Genomic DNA, 22,142 nt, shown 5'->3' on the forward strand with positions numbered 1-22,142 from the left:
CAAATCGCCGCTGGGCCCCGCCCTCTGCCCCAGCATGCATCCCTGGGGCTGTCTGGAAGGGAAGGTTCCCGACCATTGGGCTGAGCTGTGACCTGGCCCCTGGGCTGTGTCTCTTGCTGTCTGGGGAGGAGGAATTAGGAGCCCTGCCTCACACCGTACCCAGGACCCGGCTGTGCTAAGGGGAGGGCGGGTAGATGCAGCCATCCTGGAGGATGGGCTCTTTATTTAATTTATTTTTTTAAAGATTTATTTATTTATTTGAGAGCGAGAGAGAGGAGGGAGAGGGAATGAGAGCGGGCAGAGGGAGAGAGGGAAATCTTCAAGCAGACTCACCGCTGAGCATGGAGCCCGACGTGGGGCTCAATCTAATGACTCTGAGATCATGACCTGAGACGAGATCAAGAGGTGGACACTTAACCGACTGACCCCAGGCGGCCCTGGGCTCTTTACACAGTGTGGAGATGGGGGCTGCTGGGTCCTCCTTGCCCTGCTGTGAGCTGAGCACGGCCTGCACCTTGGCCGCCAGGATGAGGGCCTGGTCCCAGGGCTCCGTCCTGACTCAGCCTGGGCCCATGTCTGTCACTGACCCACAGCATTGCCCACTGTGTCTCCCCCCACCCCGGGGCCCACCCCAGGCCGCAGGCGTGGACTTGGGTGTGGCTCCCCAGTGGTATTTCGGTGATGTTTGCTGTTGTTTGATTTATCTGGATTGTCAGCTTGGAGTGGGCCTTAGTAATCAGGCCCAGAGTAGAGGTCTGGGTGCAGACTCGGGTGGGAACAGACAGGTGCCCCAGGCGAGCTTCTGTGAGGGGGCGATTGCCCTTTACCTACTGGTTTATCTCTATAAACTGGTTGAAAGTTGGTGACTTAATAGCCAGGCAAGCACACTGAGGGAGTCCTGCCGTTATAAGCACAGGTGTTAGGGGCTGGTCCAGGGAGCTGTGGGCACGCCCTGGGACCCTGGCTTGAGTATCAGGGTCGCGGTGCTCACTTCCCCATTTTTCTTGGAGCCCGAGGAGTGGTCTCTGGAGCCGTGCATGCCTGGCTCTGCATCCCAGCGCTGCCCCTCACCTGCTGGCACCCTGTTTGGGCCCCATTTGTGAACCCTAGTTCCCCACGGGGGCAAGGGTGCTCAGTGTCCCTTCCCGGGGGTCCTCTCGCTCACCAAGATAAGGCTTGGGAGCCGCAGTCCCGGTCAGTGCCAGCCCGGTGCTGGGGAGGCAGGAGGAGGGATTCCATCCCAGCCCGTCAGCGGGGGTGGGAGCGGTGCTCTGGGCAGAACCAGAGGGTTGAGGCTTTGAGTTCTCATCATCCTTTAGAGGAGAAGGGTGTTGGGGGCTGAAGGTGACTCCTGGGCCCCGCTCTGGAGCTGCTCGGGCAGCAGTCTCCCTGAGTGCTGGGAGCATCGTGTTGGGGCCCAGTGACCTCAGTGGCGCTGCGGGCCGGGCCAGGTGCGGGGACCCGGGGATGGGCCAGGGAGGCCTCAACAGGAAGGAGGCTGCTGCCTCCCGCTCTGGTCTTCTTTTTCCTGAGGGGAAGCCAGAGTGGGGAGGGGAGCCCCGAGCAGCTGTAGCCACAGACCCCTTTCCCAGCCCCTGGTTTGCTTTGAGGGGCTTGCCTGCCACACCCCCCCACCTGTCCCAAGGGCCTCTCACCTCCTCCACCTTCTGAGAGGAAGGAGAGCAGGGACAGCTGGTTCCCCTGGGGTCTTCAGGGTCCCTGAAGCTCCTGGGTCTCAAGCCGCTTGGCAGGAGAAAGGACGAGGCCCGTCTGACTCCTTGGCCTACCCCCTGCCGTCCCTCCCCCAGTGCCCCTGCATTGTCCTTACACCAGTCCCGGGAGCCCTGTCGGCTTTCTCCTGCTAGCACCCTGTGCGGGGTCTGACTCGTGTGGAGGAGAGCCGTGGTGGGGGGCGCTCTGCCAGCAGCTGAGCACTGGGGCCCAGTTGAGGGCAGCAGGGGAAGTGGGGAGGGGTCCCAGTCCTGCACATGGCAGCCTCCAGTCTGACGGGGGGAGTGGAAGACACGGCCCTGACCTTGGGGGACTCTAATCTGAAGGGGGAGACACAGCCTGCCCTTGAGGGTCTCTGGTCTGATGGGGGAGACCCAGCAATGCCTTTGGGGGGCTTCCAATCTGATGGGAGAGACCCAGTCCTGCCCTTGGGAGGCCTCCAGTCAAATGGGGGAGACAGACCCCTATCCCTGGGGGCTCTGCAGTCTGATGGAGAGACACTACCTCTATTTTCCATGTGGGAAAAGTGATCCCAGAGACATAAAGAAGCCAAGAGCAGAGAGAGGATGAGACGGGAAGGAGCAGGCCCTCCAAGTGCCCTGTTGGTCGAAGGATGCTCTCAGCATTGCCATCAGGGGCAATGGAGGCAGAGGGAGGAGGCAGCTGGGGACACTGGGAGGTGGCAGGCTGTGAACTAACAGGTGTCTCTAAAGAAGACTCTTCCAAGGAAGGGTCCAGAGGACCCAGACACCATGTGGGAGTTAGGGGCTGATGGTTGCTGGGGAGGAGGTGGGGGCCGCAGGGCCTGAGCCCAGGTGAGAGCTGGGCCCCCCTGTGCCCCGCCCCCCACCCAGGGCCCTGAGACTTTCAGGGGGGGATTGGGAGGTGTCCCCCAGGGCAGTGGCCCCCATCTCTGTCCTGACCACGTCCTGCCTTGGGTTCCCTGGGCACCCACTCCCTTGGAGGTGTGTGGCGTGTGGCTGGCCGACCGACTGCTTCAGATGGCCCTGGCTCTGTCCTGACAAGCTGTGCGCCCTTGGACAAGGCACCGAGCCCTCCTGGGCCTCAGTGGCTTCATCTGGAGAATACGATGCTGATAGGACTCTGTAGAGGGTTGAATGAGAACACTCAGGTGTGGAAGGGCTGTTTCACGCAGGGCCCAGCACACAGCATGTGCTCCATGAACGTTGGTTATCATTGTGATTATTGGCCTTACTTTAAGTCCTTGTTGCCATATATACGGCATATTTGGAGATTCAAGCTCCCTTCAAGTTGTTGCTAGTGGGTATGGGGCGTGGGTTGGCATCACGGGGGTGCCATCCTGGCTTTGCCGGCAGCCGTCCCGGGGGGCGAGAGACAGATGGACTTAGGGCAGGACAGGCATGAGGCTGGGCCCTGGCTATCTTTCACCCGATTTTGCCGCTCGCCAGCCGCAGTGCAGTCCTGCCCCGGGCCCCGAAGCTCAGCTCTGGCCCGACCGTCCCTGGGGCCGAGCAGCAACCAGGCTCCAGCTCGAGGCTGCGATGATTTAAGATTAGTTCTGGACCAGCTGCTCTCAAGGAGGGATCAATATGGCCTTTTACCTGCTTTGCACGCCACGGAGGGCGTCAGGAGGGCATTGGGTGCAGGGAAGCGGGCCAGAGGAAGGGGTGGTGGGTCGGAGGGAGCACGCACCCCGTGTGCAGCTGAGGAAATTGAAAAGTTTGTGTGCTGCACGGTACGGGCGGCTCACCTTCAGCGTACACAGCCCTTCGGCACGGTAACGAGGTGATCGTCATGCATATTTAATGAAACTGCACTCCGCCGCTGCTTGGAATAGAGAGGAAGTGCCGGGGCTCTGGAAACAGCCTGGTCTGGCTGCAGCCTAATGATGCCGGCCGTGCAGCCTGGCTCGTGGTAGGCCAGGCCTGGGGGAGCAGGCTGGAGAGCCGGCTGCCGTCCCAGGGCTCGGCACGCATCTCTGAAGAACGCTCCATTTCAGAGGAAGGGCATTGCTTATTAGCAGCGACATCCATCCTCCCCCAGGCTGGAGAAAACCCTCGGCAGGGATTTGAGATGCTTAGAACGAACTGCTCAGTGCTCTGAGCCGGGAGGCCCGGGAGTGTGCCGGTGGCTGAAGATGTGTCTAGCGGGGCTCTGGCCCAAATGTGGAGACATAGGGAGTTAATCTAGGGACTGTGTTAACTCCAAGGAGCTTTCCCTGATTTTTGCCTCCCCCAGGAAAATAATACTAACCAACATCTATGGATCCGGTATGGGTTTTAAGTACTTTGCAGGAATTAACGTGTTTAATCCTCAAATCAGCCTATGAGATGAGTATGATTAGTATTCCCACTTTATGGATGAGGAAACAGAGGTACAGAGAGGTTAAGTGATTTGCCCAAGGTCACACAGCTAGAAGGAGAAAGAGCTAGGATCTGAACACCTCTGCCTGACTCCTGAGTCTTCTCTTGATCTCCGTGTCGGCTGCCTGGGTAGTTGGAAGGCTGTGTCCTTTGGGCTGCATTTGTCCCCCGCAGTTTCTGTCCTGTTATATGTCACTCTTGGGAACTCTGATTTGTTTACACACGTGCTTTTTCCACCAACACGTCTTCCGGGCCAACAATTGCTGCCTGTTCATTTTCCTTTCCCCAGTGTCCGGCTTCCGTAGCAGTGCTCTGAGTCAGTAGTCATGGTGGATGGACAGATGGGGGCCCTGATCCCCAGGCCCTCTGTGTGGGGTGCTGGAGGGCTGGACATGAGTGAGACCTGCTCTCAGCTCCTCAGGAGCTCAGAGTCCAGTGTGGGGAGCAGACCTGGGATGCTCGGTGTCAGCCCAGGGTGAGGAGACTGCGAGGGGGCAAGACCAGGCCCAGTGGGGAACCCAGAGGAGGCACGAGGGGTGCCAGATCCAGTCGGAGGAGGCACAGGAGCTGACGAGATTCCTAAAAGTCAGGGCCCCTGAGCTGGGCTGGGCAGGTAGCCCCACGGAGTGCAGACACGGTTTCGAGGGATCCCTGGGGACAGGCCTCTGACTGCACCCCTGCCCCCACCAGCTGTCTCCATTTAGGTCCACTTGGCCCCTGGCGGCCGCCCCGACCTTGCTGAGTCTGCCCCCTGTGGAGCCAGCGCCCACCGTGTATCCCTGGGTTTGACGCTTGCCCACCAGCTGCTTGTTCGTCTCCTTGATCCCAGCGGAGCTGCCGCGAGACCTGTTAAATAATAACGTAGCTCGCCAGGGCCTGTGTCAACACCGCGTCCTCGTGTTCATTATCTAGATCGGCACCTTCAAAGTCTAATCCAGTCGTATGGAGTTCATTTTAACCGATCGCTGGAGGGGAAGCCGGCTGTGGGATGATCGTTGCATCTTAATTAAAGAATAAACTTCTTGGGGACAGGTCGCCTGGAAAGTGCCAGAACGCAGGGCAGGTTTTGTCAGTGTTTGGGCACGGGGCCTGGCTCCTGTCCTACTGGGCTGTTGTGAGGGTTAATTGGGGCAACCTCCCTCTCATGAGACCCCAGCTCCCCCGCCGGCCGAATAGTCTGTCTGGACCACCTCCCCTCCACCACACGCACTGGGTCATCCCCTGTGACCCGCCCCGGCAGTGCCATGCTCCTTCACAGCACTGGCCACAGCTGCTTGTTGACATTTTGGGGACAATTACCGGATTAACCAGACTGAGGCTGTGTAGGGCAGGACCACGCCTGGTTGGCTCCCATCACATCCCTGGGGCTGGGAGGGGCGTTTCCCTTAGAGGAATGGGCTGTGGCTGTGGTGGACCCACTAAGCAAGGATTTGGGTGGTGGGGGGCTGTTAACCTGCTGCCGAGCTCAGTGCTGAGCTCGTGAAGGGCGCTTCCCAGAGCGCGTGCTGTCAGTAATCCCACCTTGCTCGGGCTCCCGCCCCTCCTGCTGTCGCCACACCCTCAGCACCTGGGCGCTGGCCTCTGGTACGGGCACTGGAGCTTTTTGTCATCAGGCGTGCCCGAAAAGAAACTTCTCTGGATTCCTGAACACCAACAGCCCCCAGATGTCCCCCTGCCCACCCCCACGTAGAGCCGCCTTCCCCACCCTTAATTTTCACGTTTAGTGCCCAAACTTAGTTTGCATGTATTAGCTGTTGTAAATCTATCATAACAGTGTGACGTGGCGTGAATAATGCATCACTGGGCTGTATTAGTTTTCTGTCTCCTATCTTATTTATGACACGAAACGGGTGGGAATTTGCAAAAGCGAAATCTAGGCGCAGGGCTTCCTGGGTAATGGGATGCAAATTGGCGTGAGGGCGGAAAGATTTACCCAGTCCTCGGGGTGCCCGGGCCCCAGTGTGTGGGCCACCTGAGCCTGTGAGGCAGGGCCCGTGTCACTGCAGGGAGTCATCTCCGCTCCACAGTTTTGTATTAATTTTTGTAGGTGTGTGAGTCGTTGCTGTTGTCGTCATCCTGTTGTTTTTTTAAAATGAAGTTTGGCAGGTGAAACTTGAGACATTGGTTGTGGAGGCTTCCCAGGAGGCTCAGACAGTGAGAGAGTTCCAGCAGCAGGAAGAATTGAGGTTAGACTTTCAGAAGAACTTCCTTTCAGGAAGCTTGTGAAGGATAGGGGGTGGAGGTGGGTTTGGGGGATCCTGTGGGGCCCCCTCCTTGGGGGGTGTCAAGGGGCCAGGGGTCTGGGGGTTGTGAGGAGCTATCTCCAGGGATGTCCTATGGGGCTGGGGCTGGCTAAGGGGCAGGGCTCCAGGCCCCCTCTCTCCATGGGGAAGAGCTCAGAGATTTCCTGTATCCCATATCTGGTCTCCCCCTGTTCTGGAAGATTCAGGTTGATAAAGGATTTCATGGTGTAAAAGCAAGTGGTTTGAAGCTGTAGGCTCAGGGAGCAGGTTCTGGGAAGCCGTGGTGGAGCCAAGGGAGGTGAGGAGGGGGGAAGGCAGATGGAAGAGAATATTATGGAGAGAACAGATGGGGGACTGGAGGTGAGGGAGGGGGTAGACGACAGTGGCAGGTGGCAGTCCTCCGCCTCTGAGCCCCTGCCCCCCAGCGTCTCTGGCTGTCAGTCTGTCCTCCCATCCATGTAGCTCTCCCATGTCCCCTCACTTCTCTGTGGCACTCTCCCCTCTGAGCCCCGCTGCAGGGGGAGGGGAGGACGGACACCACAGGAGCAGGGGCCCACCCCCCTAGAACCTGGCAAAGACACACAGAGCCACACATGGACCCCTGAATGCTGGGCCCTGGGCTGGGCCTTCCTACAGTGGAGGTTGGGAGCCTGAGCCCAGGACCAGACTCTAGGTGTCATCACAGATCAAGTGGGATCGCACAGGGAGGGGCTTAGGCCAGCGCCCGGTGCGCTCAAACCATTACATGATGGTCATCTCACACCGGGCAGCCGGGCTGGGGAGGGTCTGCCGGGCCAGAAGCTCTAAGGGGGCAGTCCTGCTGCCATGTCTGAGCGGGCTCTCAGGGTGGTCAGTGTGGGCTTGGGAGCGGGGCTGGCTGTCTTCAGCCCCTGGCTCTACCACCGAGTGCCTCCATTTCCCCACCTGTAAAATGGGGATAATTATAGGACCTACCCCAGGGCTAAGCAGCTCGGTGTAGGTGAAGCACAACGTATCACAGCTGTTTTACAGGGACAGGACTTGGTCAGGATCGTGTGGGACACCTGGTGGTGGAGCCAGGATCTCCAGCTCCTTCTGACTCTAGTCCCAGTTCCGAGTCCCACCAGGGTGTCTGGCTCGGATAGCCAGAGGCAAAGGGCCAAGCGTTGTCTCCCCCAGATACCTGGGGAGAGAAGGCAGTGGGGTGAGACAGTGGCCAGAACAAGTCCTGACCCAGAGTAGGCGCCCTGGATGCTGGGGCCTTACTCCTGCGCCTGTGCTCTGCTATGGGGCAGACATGCCTTCCACCGAGCCCGGGAGCCCAGGAGAGGAGTGACAGTGTGGCCGTGCAGGAATCAGGCTTCCTGGAGCGGGTTCAGTGACAATGGGTGGGTAGGAAGGGGCTCCTGAGCCGTGTGAGCAGACTCACGGGGGTGAGGACAGCTTGTGTGTGTGAACGTGAGTGTGTGCACCTGTGCGTATGAACACGTGTGTGCGCACCTGTGTGTGTGTGCAGGCAAGAGGGGGAGATTGGTCGATTATATTCATGTCATTTAGTGCTCGACTGTAGCTTGAATCCTGTTGACAGCACCCAGTTGGGCTCTGGGGATCTGGGTCAAGCCTGGAATCATTCCCCTCATCTCCGTGGTTCCCCTGACCCCTGCCCAGCAGTCTCGGGTGCAGATCTGTGCCTGGAACTGAGACACGACCCTTCCTGGTGCCTCTCACAGCCTCAGCAGGACGGCGGCACAGCCCCCTTGGCCGAGCCTGCTCACCCCTGCTGCTGTGGCCGAGGGGAGTCTGGAACAGTGGGGCTAGGTCGTCTGTGCTTAGTGACAAGCAGGTGTATTGTAGGGATTTTTAACTTCTGAGGGGCCAAGAGTGGTTTGCAGACTCTTTAGAGATGTTGGCAAAAGTGGTTGACCATCTTCCTAGGAAAATATGCCAAAGGTGCCAAATATTTCACAGTTAATTGCAAAATGGGTTGTTGGAGTTTGGAACAGGCTGTCAGTCTTGGAGCGGGCATGGCTGTCCATCTGTCTGTCCCTTTTCGATTCCCATGGTGGCCCTGAGCTGGAAGAGTCCAGCACCAAGTCAGGTCTCTTGTAACCCCGCCCCCCTTAGAGATGAGTCGGCTGAGTCCCCGAGGTGCTGACTGACTTGCTGGTGGGAGGTAGGTGTCATATCTGAAGCCTCCCCTCCCCTGAGAAATGCCCTGGAAGGACCCCTCTGCTTCCGGCACATGATCCCTTGGCCGTGACCAGGTCGGACTCTGAAGGTGGCATGCAGAGGCGTTGGATGGAGCCCACGCAAAGGTGTCTGTGCTGTGGCTCGGAGACGGGGCGTGGGCTGCAGAGTCCCACCAGGGTGACCATCCGTCCTGCTTGCCCAGGATGGGGTGTTCGGCTTCTGGTACTACACTCTGCCTCCCCCCACCAGCTGGGGCGGCTGGCCACCCTGAGCTGGAATCCTGGCGTTCCCCCCCCCCCATTTCCTGCACTGTGACTTTGTGAGTGTCATTCAGCCTATTTGTTTCCTCAGCTGCGAAATGTTGATAAGAGTCAGATAGATAAAGGGAAGGGAGTTGTTGTGCCGACTGCCTTTAAACCACAGACTGCGCCTGCCCACCTGCCCGGAGCAGCCCCTCCGAGTGGGCCCTCCGGCTGTCCGCCCCCAGCCCATCCCCTGGCTGGCGGAGCGAGCCCGCACTGTGGATCTCTTTTGAAGCCTGCCTGTTCGGTGAGGATGGCAGGGCGGTGCTCTCATCCCAGGTGGCTGGGGCGTGACACCGAGGCAGGGCTGGCCGTGGGGCTGGCACATGCCCCGTGGGCGATCTCTGGGCAGGCACCCGCCCTGGTGACGGAGCAGGGAGCAGGACAGAGAGCCCCTGTGTGCCCACGCTTTGCTGGGGTGCCCGGCAGGAGATGCCTGGGGGAGTGTCTTGAGCTTGGAGTCCAGGGGTCAGGCCCATGCCCAGCTCTGCCCCTGCCCTGCGGGGCCACGTGGGCTCACATTCCCCTCTCTAGGTTCGGCCCCTCTTCTCTCGTAAAGGTCTCTGCGAGGAGGCAATACTGTGGTGTGGGGAGGGCCTGGCACACATAGGTGCCCTGCAGGCCGGAGCTGTGCCAGCCTTCTGCCGTTTCTTCGGCAGCCCCCAGGCAGCCCAGACCGCCCCAGTGCTCCTTCCCGGCTCCTTGGCATCCTCTCAGCTCTGATGACTTAGAGCGCTGAGCTGTGCACCCGGGGAATTTATAGAAACCGAGCACAGAAGCGTCACCTGGAGGCACGTAAATATTGTACAATGGAGTTTGGGCTGTGTCAGCACTATTTGGCGCAGCGTCACTCACCTGAAGCCCTCAGTGCCCACGTCCGCAACCGGGCAAGGGGGACAGGCCGTTGTGGGCCCCTGTAGGACCCCTGGTCCCTTCCCAGCTCCCCGACCAGCTCCTCACTGCAGGGGGCGTGCACGGAGCACTGGCGGTGGCCAGCCCTGCCCGCGGAGAACTCCCGGGACCCCAGAGGGCGGGTTCTCCTCCTGTCCCCATTGACGGGTGAGAGAGGAGAGCCCGTTCCCTGGCCAGAGGTGAGCCGGCAGCCAGGGGTCAGACCCAGGCCCTTCCCTCTGGCTGCCAGCTTTTTTTTTTAAACTTTGTCTCTCTCCCCCCAACTTTTTATTTAAAGAAATTTCAAACTACAGTAAAGTTGAAACAGTAGTACAATAAAACACACCAATATTCTTTACCTAGTTAACCGACTGTTAACCCCCTGCTGTAGTTTCCCCCCCATCATACACTCCCGTTGTTGGCTACACCATTTTTAAATGGGTACAGACTTTATTACTCTTCACCCCTAAAGAGGGGAGGAGGGCGTGGCTGTCCGACATGACTTCCACAGCATCATTGTAGCCGGGAATTCAGTGCGGAATTGTGTCCCTAAGTGCATTTTCCCCAGTCGTCCCGCAAATATCTCGTATCGCTCCTCTCCTGGCCCCCTGCAGGATTGAGCTGGGATTGAATGTTGCATTTAGTTTTCATGCCTCTTTAGACTCCTTTTAATCTAGAATAAGCCCTCTGCCTTTATTTTTTTCTTTTTTTTTGTCTCCGTGATACTGACTTTTTGAGGAATCCAAGCCAGGGTCTCATAAAAATTTCACAACCAGGAATGGGCTTTGAGTTTTCTCGGATGGGCTTTGAGTATGTGGCCAGATTCAGCATGGTGGGGCGGGGGTTGTGTGCATCTCAGGGCATGGCAGGAGGGGGCAGGACATGCAGGCTGGTCCCATCCTCATCCTCGATCACTTGGTTCAGGCCAGGCGGGTCCTTCAGGGGTGCCCATCCTAAAGGGACTGGTTTCCCTTTGTAATTCCTTGGTCTCCTGCAGGGGATTCTTACAGAAGTGCATATATCCTGTTCCTCAGCAGACTTTCACCCCAAACTTCCATTATTTCAAGAGTTCTCCTTACCCCGACTCAACCCCTCTTCCACTACCCCTGCTACACATTTATAGACTCTGCTTTCGAATGCAGTGTGCTGTGATCCAGGACCATCCCTCCTCTTGATACTCAAATTGTCTCAAATTTGGCCAGTAGGAGCTTCGTGTTGGCTCCTGGGTCCCTTGGGCACTTACTTCCCCATTATTCGTGGGGCGCTTCCCTGCTCTTCTGCACTGGGAGAAGTTCTGGGCTCCCCTGTCCCTCCCCCTGTCCTTACGGGCCATTTCTCTGGGATGCCTGGGCTGGTTCCCTCTCATGGAGCATGGGGTCTGGGGTGCTCCCTACTCCTGGGTGTCATTGCTTCCAGACCCTTGCAGGGCACAGGGCCAGGAAAAAGAACTTAGGTTCGTATGGACAGCTCTGATTCCGATCCAAGACTGCGGACCTCCACGCTCACCTTCTCTCACTCCGTCTTCGACTCTTCTCGCTGTGAAAACCCTGGCTCCCGAGAATAACCTCAGTGAACTTGAGCCATGCCACGTGGTGTCTGAATCACTGGGCCCGTCCCACCACCCACACCAAGCCTACTAATTCAAGTTCAGGACTTCTTTGCAGATCTTTCTGTCCTTAAGGACCCGGGGTGTGTGGTCAAGAGTGCTGAGTTCTATGTGGGTGTGGCCATGTTCCAATAAAAGGTAACTTAACCCAAGCAGGTGGCAGACAGGTGTAGTCTGAGGGCCACTGTTTGCAGACCGCTGGTCTAGAATATCATTCTAACAGAGCCGCTCCCGGGGAGGGGGGGCATGAGCAGCCAGTAAATTGCCCGGCCTGGACCGTGGGGGCTGTGTAGACAGGGTGCCAGGCCTCCTGGAGTTCAGAGGAGGGACAGGACTGTGCTGGTGGCCGCTGGGCAGGGGGCCTTCTTCAGAGACAAGGGGGATAGAAGCCTCTTAAGAGGGGAGGTGGCCCCCCACTCCTGGGCTCCAAGACTGGCCAGGGAGTAGAGAGGGGTCCAGAGGTGAGAAATGGGAAGCCGGCTCTAAGCCCAGTGGGCAGCAAGGGCTGGGCTCACTGCTTCCTTCTCCTCCGCCCCCCCCCAGGTCCCCAGGAGTACTGGGACCCATGCTGCCAGCATGCCATCTACTCCGACCTGTGTCCCTGGGACGCCCAGACAGGACTCCCAGGACCTGGCTCCATGAGCGGGCTCCTGGCGTGGGGAGGGGTCCCAGGGAGCTGGGAGATCATGGAGGAGTGAGGGGTTGGAGCTGCCGTTGCTCGTGCATCCTGCCCTTTCCGCCACCCGCATACCACGGGGCTTGGCAGGTTTGCACAGGCCTCTGTAAAGCCCTTCAGGCCTGGGGGCAGACTTGTTGTGCCTCTGGAGAAATGAGGCTGGATTTCCACTGCTGACTTCTCTTTTAATTGGATTCTGACAGCAGCACACGGGGCCGAGCGACTGCAGACTCAGGTGCGGCTTTCCACGGTCCTGGGCCTCTTGGTTCCAGCACGGTCTGGCTTTCTCGGAGGCAGAAAGTGCTTCTGACCCTTCCACAGGAGCGGGGCAGGCATCCTGCTGCACAGGGCCGAGCACGCACACGCCTTCCTGTTGGCGTGCCAGCGTTTGTGCATTTGTATGCAAGCGGGTGTGTGCCGTGTTGGGGGAAAGTCTGCAGACAAAGCCTGCCAGGTGCCCCCTTCCACCCTGCTGCCCCTCCATTCATTGGTCGGCTCGTTGATGGTGGGCCCCGTGGGAAGTCAGGTCCAGCCTCAGTGGCTCATCTGTGATTGGGCTTGGTGGTTCCTCTGCTGGCCTTTCCCGGCAAGGCCCGTCGGGAGGCGTCCTGTGTGGACCTGGTGTTCTGCCGGGGTCTGGGCCTTCAGGAACGTTGTCTTGAGTGCAGGCTCTTTGGGAGGATAAGCCCCCCGCCCCCCAGGGTTTCCTGGAAGGACTAAGGAGAACTGAAAGCCGGCACCGCCAGGGCTGTGGGCAGCAGACTTGGGGAGAAGGCCCAGAGGGATGGAAGTTGCTCCTCTCCCCTGTGCTGCGCGCACTGGGCCCAGCTTGTGGAGGCAGTGAGGGGCTTGGCCTCCCTCTAAATCCCAGAGGCTCGCTGGCTGAGCCTCCAGTCCCTGGGCCTTCCCTGGGGTGGGGGGTGGTGCTGAAGAAAGAGGAACAGAGACCACCCCCCCACCACTGGCCAGCCCCTCGTGTGAGCCCCCAGTCTGAGGGAGCAGGTGGCTCCCCATCCTCTGAGTGTGCCACACCTCATATGAGACCACCCTCCTCGCCCCTGGGGACCCCCACTTTGGTGGAGACAACATGCCTCTGCCCTTGGTGAACTTCCTGGCTGAGAAGGAGCTGGGGCTTCTGCTCTCAGGGTCCCCCCGGTGCGGGGTGAGCTGTGCCACAGACCCTGCCTCCGGAGAGCAGCCTGGCCTGTGGGGAGGAGAGGATGTTGCTGGGCCTCTCCCCTCCCCTAATCTGGGGCCCTGAGTTTCCTGTCCCCATCGACCTATCAACCTGTCGACCTGTCGGGCCACCCCTGGGCCACATGCAGAGCTCAGCCACCAGGGACTGGCTCGGAAAAGCAATTGTGTTGGCCCCATCACAGTCTTGCCCTCATGGGCTCGGCTCCCCATGGAGACCCCCAACCCCCTACCAGCCAGCTTCCTTATCTCCGGGGGAAACTTCTTGGTGATTTGAGCTGGGTGGAGTTGGGGCCACCCCTCGCTCCCTAAGCCCGTGTGAGGCCCACACCTCCAGCCCCTGCCACACCGCTGTCGAAGCGAACGTCCTTGGAGGTAAACCTGATCATGTCACTCACTTAGCAGCCCAGCCCCTTCGTCAGCAGATGGCAGCGGCCTGGGGCGCAATGGCCCTGCCCACCTCTCCCCCTCCATCTAACCACAGTCCCCACCCTGACGCCTCTCTGTTTCTCTCACACACATGCTGTGCTCATTCCTGCGGGGCCTTTGCACTCCCCCACCCCAGCCCTGCTCCTGGGACTGAATGCACTTGTTCTGTCCCTAATCTCCAGGAACTTTCCTCCGACTCCAATCTGTCTGCTCTGTGGTTTCTTTTTCCTTTTTTTTTTTTTTTAAATTCAATCCCAAAGTCAAAGTGAGAGGCCTTCTACATAATAAGTGTCTGACATCCCATAATTGTTTTTATTCTGTAAGTTTCCAGCACACAGTTTTATAATTTGACATCTGTATATGCTACCAAGTCTAGATACCATCCGTCACCATACAGCTGACCCCTCCTCACCCCTTTCGCTCGCACCCCGAGCCCCCTTCCCCTCTGGTAAGCACGAGTCTGGTCTCTGCATCTGTGAGTTTGTTTTTGTTTTTTAGATTCCACATAGGAGTGAAATACTGCAGTATTTGTCTGTCCCTGACTTATTTCACGTGGCTTAATTCCTTCTAGGTCCATCCAGATGGCGTATGTCATTCTTTTTACGGCTGAGTACCATTCCACGGTATCAATACGCCACATGTTCTTTATCCACCCAGCAACCGAGGGACACTTAGGTTGTTACCGTGTCTTGGTTATTATAAATGATACTTTAGTGAGCAAAGGGTGCACGTATCTGTTTGAATCAGCGCTGTTGTGTTCTTTGAATAAATACCCAGAAGTGGAATGGCTGGGTCATAGGGTAGTTCTTTTCTTAATTTTTTGAGGAACCTCCGTACCGGTTTCCACAGTGGCTGCACCCGTGTGCATTCCCACCGAAGATGCACCAGGGTTCCCTTGTCTCTACATCCTCGCCAACGCCCGTTATTTCTTGCGTTTTTGATGATGCCGTTCTAATAGGTGTGAGATGATTTGTGTGGTTTTGATGTGCACTTCCCTGATAAATGATCATGTTCTCATGCGTCTGTTGGCCACCTGGAAGTCTTCTTTGGAATCTATTTAGATCCTCCGACCACTTTAAAATTGGGTTGTTGGCGTTTTTGTTGTTGTTATTGTTGAGCTGTATGAGTTCTTTATGTATGTTGGATTCTAACCCCCTCTCCCGTTCAGCAGGTTGCCTCTCTGTTTTGCTGGTGGGTTCCTTCGCTGTCAGAAGCTTGTTAGTCCCCCTTGTTTATTTTTACTTTTGTTTCCCTTTCCTTTGGGGTCAGATCCACAAAGATGCCACTAAGACCCATGCCAGGGAGCTTATCACCTCTGTTTTCTTCTGGGAATTTTATGGCTTCAGGTCTTATCATTCAAGTCTTTAATCCATTTTGAGTTCATTTTTGTGTCTGGTGCAAAATAGGGGTCCAGTTTGTCTCTTTAGCATATGGCTGTCCAGTTTTGCCAGCACCATTTATTGAAGAGCTCGTCCTTTCTCCATTGTGTGTTCTTGGCCCCTTTGGTGTAGATTCATTGTCCATATGTGTGCAGGTTTATTTCTGGGCTCTCAGTTTTGTTCTGTTGACCTGTGCATCTCTTTTTGTACCAAAATTTTACTGTCTTGATTACTATAGCTTTGTAGTACAATTTGAAATCGGGGAGCATGATACCTCCAGCTTTGTTTCTTTGTCTCAAGATTGCTTTGACTATTTGGGATCTTTTGTGGTTCTGTACAAATTTTAGAATTATTTGTTATAATTCTGCGAAGTGTGCATTGAAACTTTGATAGGGATTGCTTTGGGTAAGAGGGACATTTTTTTAAAAAGGTTTTTATTTATTTATTTTGAGAGAGAGAGAGAGACAGAGATAGCAAGAGAGATAGCAAGTGAGAGCACGAGTGGGGAAGAGAGGAAGAAGCAGGCTCCATGCTGAGAAGGGACCCTGACACGGGGCTCAATCCCAGGACCCTGAGATCATGACCTGAGCTGAAGGCAGATGCTTAATGGACTGAGCCACGCAGGAACCCCAGATGGACATTTTTATAATATTCTTCCAATCCATGAGCATGGAATGTCTTTCCATCGATTCGTGTCTTCTTCAATTTCTTTAATCACTGTCTATAGTTTTCAGTGTGCAAGTCTTTCACTTCCCTGGTTAAATTTATTCCTAGGTATTTTATTCTTCTTGATACAATTGTAAATGGGATCGTTTTCTTATTTTCTCTTTCTGATGAATCGTTATTAGTGCACAGAAATGCCACGAATGTCTGTATATTGATTTTGTATCCTGCAAACTTTACTGAATTCATTTACTAGGTTTAGTGGTTTTCTGGTGTATTCTTCAAGGTTTTCTATATATAGTATCATGTTCTCTACAAATAGTGACAGCTTTACTTCTTCCTTTCTGATTTGGATGCCTTCTATTTCTTTTGTTGCCTAATTGTTGTGACTAGGACTTCCAGTACTATGTCGAATGAAAGTGGTGAGAGTGGGCACCCTTGTCTTGTTCCTGTTCTTACAGGAGAAGCTTTTAGCTTTTTACTGTTGAGGATGGTGTTTGCTGTGGGATTGTCATATATACAGCCTTTATTATGTTGAGGTACATTCCCTCTATACCCATTTTGTTTTGAGAGTTTTTCGACATCACAAATGGATATTGAATTTTGTCAAATGCTTTTTCTGCATCTGTTGAGATGATCGTATGATTTTTGTCTTTCATTTTGTTAATGTGCTGTATCACAGTAATTGGCAGATGTCGAATATCCTTGTATCCCTGGAGTAAATCCCACTTGGTCATGGTGTATGAACCTTTTAGCGTATTGTTGGGTTCAGTTTGCTGATAATTTGTTGAAGATTTTTGTATCTCTGTTCATCCAGGGTACTGGCCTGTAAAAGGTATCAGGGCTGGTTTTGGTATTGGGGGTGACACTGGCTTTATAAAATATGTTTGGAAGCTTCCCATCCCTTAATTTTTGGGAGGAGTTTGAAAAAGGCAGGTATTAAATCTTCTTTGGATGTTGGTAGAATTCATCAGTGAAGCCGCCTTGTTCTGGCCTTTTGTGGTGGGGAGGTTTCTGATTGCTGTTAAAATCTCCTTGCGTTAGTAATCATTCTGTTCAGATTCTCTCTTTCTTCTTGATTCAATCCTGGAAGTTTATATGTTTCTAGGAATTGATCCATTTTTTTTTTCTAGGATAGGAAACCTGTTTTTTCCAGGTTGACTAGGGTGTTGGCGTATCATTGTTCATAGGAGTCCCTGATGATCCTTTGCATTTCTGTGGTATGAACCCCACCTCTCCCCTCTCATTTCTGATTTATTTGAGTTTCCTTTTTTTTTTCCTTGGTTAGTCTGGCTAAGGCTTTGTCAATTTGGTTTATTTTTTCAAAGAACCAGCTCGTAGTCTCATTGTATATTGTCTTTTTAGTCCCCGTTTCACTTATTTCTGCTCCAATCTTTAATGTTTTCTTCCATCTACCAATTTTGAGGTTTGTTTGTTTCTTTTCCTCCCCCTCCCAGCTCCTTTAGGTATAAAGTCATATCATTTATTTGAGATTTTTTCTGTTTCTTGAGGTCGGCTTGCATTGCTACAGACCTCCCTCTTAGAACCACCTCCCCGATTTTGATGTGTTTTATTTTCGTTTTCATTTGTCTCTAGGTATTGTTTTGTATTTCCTCTTTGATTTCTTTTTCAACCTATTGGTTTTACGGTAGCATGTTTTTTTAATCTTCCTATTTAAAAAAATTTTTTTTGTAATCTTCCTATTTTTGTGGTTTTTCTCATTTTCTTCTTATAATTAATCTGTGGTTTTATACCATTGTGGTTGGAAAAGATGCTTGATAAAGTGTCCATTTTCTTGGATTTGTGGAGACTTCTGTGCCCGGCATGTGATCTATCTTGGAGAATGTTCCATGTGCCCTTGAGAAGAATGTGTTTTCTGCTGCTTTTGGGTGGAATGTTCTGTAAATATCTGTTGAATCCATCTGGTCTATGTATCATTTAAGGCCGATGTTTCCTTATTCTTTGTTATTGTCTGGATGATCTATCCATTGATGAAAGCGGGGTATTAAGGTCTCCTAGTAGTATTGCGTTGCTGTCAATTTCTCCCTTTTGGTCGTTAAGATCGGTTTTCTATACTTTGGTGCTCCCTGTTGGATGCATATGTATTAGTAAAGTTGTATCTTCTGGATTGACCTCTTTATCGTTGTGTAGTGCTCCTGTTTACCTTCTATTACAGTCTTTGTCTGCAAGTCTATTTTGTGTAAGTATTGCTACCCCGGCTTTCTTTTCATTTCCATTTGCATAGCATATCTTTTTCCAACCCTTTGCTTTCAGCCTGTGGGTGTCCTTACTTCGACGTCAGTTTTTCATAGGCAGCGTATAGATGGGTCTTGCTGTTTATCCACTCAGCCGCTCTGTGGCTTTTGATTGGAGCATTTAGTTCATTCCCATTTGAAGTAAGTATCGATGAGTATATACTATTTATTGCCATTTTGTTAATTGTGTTCTGGCTGTTTTTGTAGTTGCTCTCTGGTCCTTTCTTCTCTTGTTCTCTTCCCTTGTGGTTTGACGGCTTTCTCCTGTTAGGTTTAGATTCCTTTCTCATTTTCTTTTTTGTATTTACTCTAAGTTTTTCCTTGTGGTTACCTTGAGGTTCACATAAAATCTGCTGTGATAATAGCGGTCTGTTTTAAGTTGACAGCAATGTAATTTTAAACACATTCTAAAGCTTTACCCTTTTACTCCTCACCCCTGATGTTTTATATTTTTGATGACACGTTTTACATTTTTTAATTTTGTGCTTCTCTTAACTAATTACTATGATTTTAGTTAATTTTAACAGTTATGTCTTTTCATCTTTACAATTGCTTTATAAGTGATTGATTCACTCTCTTTGCTATACATTTACCTTTTTCAGTGAGATTTTTACTTTTGTATGTTTTTGTACTAGTAATTAGTGCCATTTCTTTTAAGCTTGAAGGAGTCCCTTTAACATTTCTGATAGGGCTGGTTTGGTGGTGATGAACTCCTTTAGCATTTGCTTGTCTGGAAAGTTCTTAATCTCTCCTTCAGTTCTGAATAATAATCTTGGTTGGAAGACTTTTCCTTTCAAGCACTTTAAATGTGTCATGCCTCTCCTTTTTGGCCTGGAAAGTTTCTGCTGAGAAATCTGCTGATAGCCTTGTGGGGTTTCCCTTGTACATAACAAGTTTTTCCCTTGCTCCTTTTTGAATTCTCTCTTTATCCTTACCTTTCACCATCTTGATTACAACATGTCTTGGTGTGGATCTCTTTGGGTTCATCTTGCTTAGAACTCTCTGGGTTTTTTGGACCCAGATGTCTGATTCCTTCCCCAGATTAGCTTTTTTTTCTGGCCCTTTTGCTCTCTCTACTCCTACTGGGATCCCTATAACACGAATGTCACTTCACTTGGTGTTGTTCCAAAGGTCCCCTCAGATGTCTTTACTTTTCTTCATTCTTTTTTCACTTTGCTGCTCTGTCTGGGGTTTCATTGCTCCGTTTTCCAGCTCACTGATTTGTTCTATGTCATCCAGTCCGCCGCTGGACTCCTCTAGTGTATTTTTCAGTCCAGTTATAACTTCCATTTGGTATTTTTTCTTATATTTTCTATCTCCTTGTTGATGTTTGTACCGTGTTCATCCGTTCTTCTCCTAAATTTGGGGAACATCTTTGTGACCATCACTTGGAACTCTTTATCAGGTAGTTTGCTTATCTCTGTTTCATTTAATTCTTTCTTTAAGGTTTTGTCTTGTTTTTTTTTTTTAAATTCAGAACACTTTCCTCTGTCTCTTCATTTTGCCTTACACTGTGTGTGTTTCTATGTCTCAGGTGAGTCACCAACCTCTCCCAGTCTTAAATGAGCGGCCTTATGTAGGGGATGACCTGTGGGACCCTGAAGTGCCATCTCCTTGGTCACCAGAGCCAGGGGCTCAAGGGGTATCCCCCTCGTGGGCTGTGTGATGCCCTTCTATGGTGGCGGGGCTGTGGCTGTGGCACATTGGTGGGTGGGGCTGGCTCCTGGCCTGGCTGGGGGCATGCCCATGGCTGCTGGGGTACATTGGTGGACAAGACTGTCAGTGGAGTACATCCACTGACACCAGCAGGTTACAGGGAGAATTCCAAAATGGTGCCCACCAGTACCATTGTTAGTAGGGTAGACTGAGATGCTCCTACCAATGCCTCAGTCCCTGGGGAGAGCCCCTGATGTTTTCTGCCACTCTGGCAGACCCTTTAAGGTTGTTAGTCAACGGATCTGCTTTATCAGTGGTGTGTGCTTTTGTCAAATTGGTGTTTTTGACTGGTTTCCAGGTTGAGTGAGTGTAGGCAAGCCCCTTAAGAGTGAGTTTTCTGTTCCCTTCAGTTTCCTAGTTTTCCTGAATGTAATTGCCATTGATTTTCAAAACCTGCTGTTTTGGGGGCTCGTCTCTCCTGGGCAGGCCGTAAGGGTTGGGGTGCCTGAGCTGGAGCTCGAATTCCTCATTCCTCAGGGAGGCTCTGTGCCTTTGTTGTCCCTCCCGACTGTGACGTGCCATAGTGGGGCTTTTTCCCTGGTGAGTCTGTGTCTCCGCCTCCCCTCTCGTCTCGATGCCGTCCTTTTATCTTCTGTTGTGGAGGCTCTGTTCATTCCATATTCAGGTCCCTTTCAGAGGGAGTTATTCCATAAGCAGTGGTAGACTGTCGTGTCCATGGGGGGAGGGGAGTTCGGGATCTTGCTACTCCACCATCTTGAGCCCAATTCCCTACCGTTTCTTGGTTTATCAGTTTTTGGACATTACGTGTGACATCCCTACTGTAAAAGGTGAGGATTTGACTCATGCCACCCACCTCCCTCCCCGGTCGTCCTGTTTGTTGCATTTGTAACTCTCGGTAACATACGTAAGCTGTCATCTCCTCTTGCATTGACTTTGGCCCTGACTTTCCCTTGTGTTGCGGGACTTGCCAGAGCTGGTCTGTCACCTCCCGAGAGCTGGCCATGTACATCATCTCCTTCCTAGCTCCTCGTGCACTGGTGTCATGGGGGGAGCTTGCGATGGGCCCTGTGAGAAGTATTTACACCACGGGAATCGGCCCACATGACAAACCGGGTTTCCCTACCCGTCGTTAAGCATTTATCAGCACGCCACTGCCAGGCTCCCGAGGTTCCCTTCCGGCCCCAAGTCTGGTTCCGGCCGAGGCTGGGTTATCAGCTGGCAGGCCCTGCCTGGCACCGACGCCCTGCTCTCTGTGCCACAGCAAAGCTTCGAGGCGCACCAGGATGAGACCGTGAGTGTGACGCACATGGTGAAGGCGGGCAGCGGCGTCTGGATGGCCTTCTCCTCCGGCTCCTCCATCCGCCTCTTCCACACCGAGACGCTGGAGCATCTGCAGGAGATCAACATTGCCACCAGGACCACCTTCCTCCTGCCGGGTGAGTCTGCTGCTGGGCCTCGTGCCCTGCCATCTGGGATCTGTGCAGGGGAGGCGCTGACCCTCACGGAGCACCTTCCGTGGCCGGTGTGCCCTGGCCAGCCCATGTCGTTAACCCTCAAAGCAGCATTTGGCCAGCTTCGACAACCGGGCCTCCAAGAGGGGAGGCAGCAGGGCTGGGATTCGAGTGCGGGGCTGTCCTTCCCGAACCTCTCTTGCTGTCATCACTCTTCCCTCTCACTTCTCATGGGAAGTGAGGCTTCAAGCTCAGCAGACTCTCCCAAGTCGGGCAGCTGCTGAAAAGTCATGCTGGGTGGGAACCCAGGCCCGTCCACACCTGCCACTCCTCAAGTTGACCAGAGTCCCAGTTCTGACTCACGTCACGTACAGAACGTGAGGCGAGCGAGGGGCAAGAGAGAAGGCTGACCCGAGATCTCGCTCTTTAGAGGTTTTTTCTAAGAAAGGCAGCTGGTTGTTGTGCTGGTTGGGGTTTGGAGGCAGGGGGAGAGTGAAGAGCTTGAATGTCATCCCCTGGGGGCCCTGCACCCTCCTGTGGAGCTGTTGGTGACCCTCCGTGGGGTGGAGGAAGATTGGAGCTCACCTAACCCCTGCTCCTCCCCGCATCTGCCCGAGGCCTCCGTGGAGTCAGCTCCAGGCAACCCCCTTCCCATCTGCCGCCCAAGACGCTGCCCAGACCCTGCTGGCTGTGCTGGAGGGAGCCAGGGCAGACACCTGCTCAGGGCCCATTCCCACCCCCAGCTGGCTTTAGAGCTTGGCCCAGCTTCCACCAGACAAGCAGCCTGGTCTGGGAGGACACAGAGGCTCCATCCTGTCCAACCTGGGCCGGGTTCAGCAGCTGGGAGAGCCGAGGGGCCCTGCGGCCAGGGACATGGGGCCGGCCTGGCAGGTGGGGAGCTAATTGTTACAAGGACTCAGCAGATGGGCCATGTGGAGGCCTGAGTGGCCATGTGCTGAGCTGGGGGACTGATCTCCCTGTCCTAGGAGGCCGGGCCTCGGTCAGGCACCTTAGCCAGAACCTAAGGGTCTGTGAGACAGAGGCCTGGTCCCTAACTCCAGCTGGGGGACCTGGAGATCACCCTGGCTCCTGCTTCCTTCTGGCTGGTCACAGTAGCGGTCCCTGAGTCTG

General features: G+C 53.9%; 1 protein-coding gene across 11 annotated transcripts in view; it reads left to right on the plus strand.

Annotated features, from left to right (window-relative positions):
• ARHGEF10L (Rho guanine nucleotide exchange factor 10 like) overlaps window positions 1-22,142 on the plus strand; it is a 159,235-nt gene that overhangs the window by 129,203 nt on the left and 7,890 nt on the right. For all 11 annotated transcript variants that reach the window (XM_034671270.1, XM_034671267.1, XM_034671271.1 and 8 more), the window contains one exon: window positions 20,822-20,996. In XM_034671270.1, the coding sequence (XP_034527161.1) occupies window positions 20,822-20,996 (175 nt within the window). The remainder of the gene's footprint in view (window positions 1-20,821; window positions 20,997-22,142) is intronic.

Source organism: Ailuropoda melanoleuca, chromosome 11, assembly GCF_002007445.2.
Source record: "Ailuropoda melanoleuca isolate Jingjing chromosome 11, ASM200744v2, whole genome shotgun sequence".
Lineage (NCBI taxonomy): Eukaryota > Metazoa > Chordata > Mammalia > Carnivora > Ursidae > Ailuropoda > Ailuropoda melanoleuca.